The 3,023-nt window shown below is 49.1% G+C and overlaps 1 protein-coding gene across 1 annotated transcript; it reads left to right on the forward strand.

Annotated features, from left to right (window-relative positions):
- Positions 1–963: 963 nt before the first annotated feature.
- LOC105569808 lies at positions 964–2,763 on the forward strand. Its single transcript, XM_012026545.1, has 2 exons — positions 964–1,074; positions 1,141–2,763. The coding sequence occupies exon 2, from the start codon at positions 1,501–1,503 to the stop codon at positions 2,761–2,763; it is 1,263 nt and encodes a 420-aa protein (XP_011881935.1). The 5' UTR covers positions 964–1,074; positions 1,141–1,500.
- Positions 2,764–3,023: the final 260 nt, after the last annotated feature.

A 3,023-nucleotide genomic window follows, 5' to 3' on the forward strand; every position in this document is an offset into this window, starting at 1 on the left:
ATATGTATATGTACCGAACGTTCAAAGTTATCTGGAATTTTCAAAAAGTTTTCCACAGTCTCTTCTATATCTTTCACAGTTTTAAACGGTAACTCAAAGGAGTTATAAATTGTATCTTGTTGTTTGTTGCCGTTTTGATTGTGTCGCATCAGATTACCAGTTGTTATAGCATTTTATTTGTCTTTTATTTGTCTCAAATCGTCTGCCATCTGCCACAAATGAGTTTTAAAATAACCTTGCTGACGAATAATTTCTTTGAAATATTTCGTATTATCTGTGGAAGAATGTTTTTATTTAAAAAAAATTATGTTCTGTTGCGTAGCGTCTCTCACGAGTCGGACACGATGGGCGCGTTCCAGCGCATACACGCGATGAGTCAATAATAAAAATCGAACTTTACTCTGTCGCACGTGGGGGAAGGGCGGTGTTGCGTCGTAGAGGGGTCGTGCGCGACATTTCTACGACGCAATGTATGTACATGCGATGGGCCCAACAAGGGACGATGACGTGAGCGGCGCGGAACGCGCGCATCGGCGCCGGCGACCGTCTGGCGACGCATCCGCGCAATCTTATTTACAAAGATTGGGGCGGCGTGCGGTGCGAGTTCGGACATGTACGGCGCCGGTGGGCTCGGGCGCGCGGCTTTCGTAGTCCCCGCGCCCTTTGTTTTCCCCGATGTCTGCGAGCCGCTGATCGAGGATCGAGAGGCGGACCTAAGGGCCCACCAATAAGATTTTGGGAAAACTTCCTGAAGTCTTGGCGGGGGATCGCAGTACATATAGCCGAGCGCGATGGTCCGGCACTCACTCAGCACAGTACAGTACAGAAGTCCGAACCGAACGATCCCCTACGGGCATACTCGCGTCGAGAACATCAAGGAAGTAAATTGTGATCGAGTCAGTGAGAGTCGCGAACCGCAGCGTCCGCGAAGGTGGCCCAGAGCAACAGCTCTGAGACGTCGTCACCATCACACACGATTAGTCCGCGACCCGGGGCAACAGTTCCGAGGCGTCGTCGCTGGACCAAATAACCATCACATACGATTAGTCCGCGACCCGGGGCAACAGTTCCGAGGCGTCGTCGCTGGACCAAATAACCATCACATACGAGTAGTCCGCGACCCGGGGCAACAGCTCCGAGGCGTCGTCGCGGGCATCCCTATCGCGAGTGCGAGACACAAAGATTTGTGGTATATTCTGAGACCGGACCAATAAACAATATATTCACAACCCAACATCACTTGTTATTGTCATTACGCGAAAAGACAGCACGAACACTAATACTGTTCGTGTTGATACAGAACATTTTGGTGCCTCCTGTGAGGTGTGTGCCTCAATCCACGCAAGAAACGGGATCCAGCCTGAGAGCCGCCTCACATCTACTAAGAGCGGGTCCTCCAAGTCATCCAAGTCAGCCGAAGGAGGAACGTGTGCAATCGTACTCGACAGGCGTAAGAGTAAGTCATTCTTTCCCAGCATTTACATTCCGTCGCATGCCGAGATGGCGGACAAAATCAAATTCCTCGTTCAGAAACGAACTTCCCTGAAATCCCAAATAACCAATTTAGCCAATATCGTCGAAGAGGGGAAAATTGATAACGCGACGTTAAGGTTGCGAAACGAGCGTTTAACGCAATTATATCGGGCCTTCGAAGAGTATAACGATGAACTCGCGGTATTAGATCCCAACGCAAATCATCGGGTCGAGTTCGAGGGTATTCAGGAGCGGTTTTATAGCTTGGCGGGAAAAATTGAGAGTATTTTACGTCCGGGAGATGCGCCGTCGGGAGATATGTCCGAAACGAGCGCTAGCGTATCGAATGAAGGGGTACGGCGCGATGACGTCGTACCGCCTGTTGAGAAACGGCGGATTAAGCTGCCCGAAACACCGTTACCGAAGTTTAATGGTAGATTTGAGGAATGGTTATCATTCAGAAATGCGTTTTGCAGTATGATAGGCTCGCGAACGGACCTTGCGGAAATAGACAAATTGCATTACCTTAGATCGGCGTTAACTGACGAAGCCGCGAACAAGATTAGGATCTTCGAAATTGACGGAATTAATTATGCCAAGGCCTGGAGCTTATTAGAACGGTCATATGAGGTCAGGAGGATCTTGATATCGCGGCATCTCTCTCTGCTATCAAATTTGCCCGCGCTAAACAAAGAAACAACGAACGGTTTGTCCAGTCTCGCGGACGACGCGCAGCAACACGTTGCGTCGCTAAACTCTTTGGGAGTTTCGGTCGGACACGAGATGATCGTACCTTTGCTAGAGACCAAGCTACCAAGGATAACGTTGGAAAAATGGGAGGCGACTCTCGAAAGAGACGAGTTTCCAGAGATCGACCAGATGTACGAGTTCTTATATAAAACCGCGGTTTGCGTCTCGAGACGCGAGAGAGCGAAGGTAACCGACATGGAGGGAAGCAGGGGAGAACCCTCGAGCAAAAAAGGACGAAGTCGTCCCTCGAATCGAGCGCGTGTCGTAAGCGCGGCGCGTAATTGCATAGCATGCAAGACGAAACGGCATCCCTTGTATTTATGCGACAAATTCAAACAATTGCCTATACCTAAACGTATCGAAACAGTGAGAAACGCGAAGGCTTGTTACAACTGCTTGCGCTCACATAGAGACACCCCCTGCACTTTTTCGAACTGTACAATTTGCCAAAGGAAACATAACACTCTTCTGCATTTAGACCAATATCCGGTGACGAATCGAACTTCCACTTCTAAGGCCGTAGATACACAGGCCGCGTGAATAGCCGAGTCGATTAATACCGCGAAGATAAGGCATGCTATGGTGTCGTACACGCCCGCACCACAATTACTAGCGAGTGCCGTGGTTATGTCCGGGATCGCGGGCGTAATCCGATAAAATCCCGCACCTGGTTAGATACTTGTGCCACAGCAAATTTTATTTTCGGAATCTATTCTAAAGCGATTAAACATTCATGTAAGCAAAGGCGCGTTGTCAGTTGGTATGATCAATGACGTAAATACAGAGTCGAGAGTCATAGC

Source organism: Vollenhovia emeryi, unplaced genomic scaffold, assembly GCF_000949405.1.
Source record: "Vollenhovia emeryi isolate VEMERY1.0 unplaced genomic scaffold, V.emery_V1.0 DF942179.1, whole genome shotgun sequence".
Taxonomy (NCBI): domain Eukaryota; kingdom Metazoa; phylum Arthropoda; class Insecta; order Hymenoptera; family Formicidae; genus Vollenhovia; species Vollenhovia emeryi.

What these genes read in the sequence shown, in the direction of transcription:
- LOC105569808 (XM_012026545.1), top strand. Translation starts at nt 1,501, where the DNA reads ATGGCGGACAAAATCAAATTCCTCGTTCAGAAACGAACTTCCCTGAAA.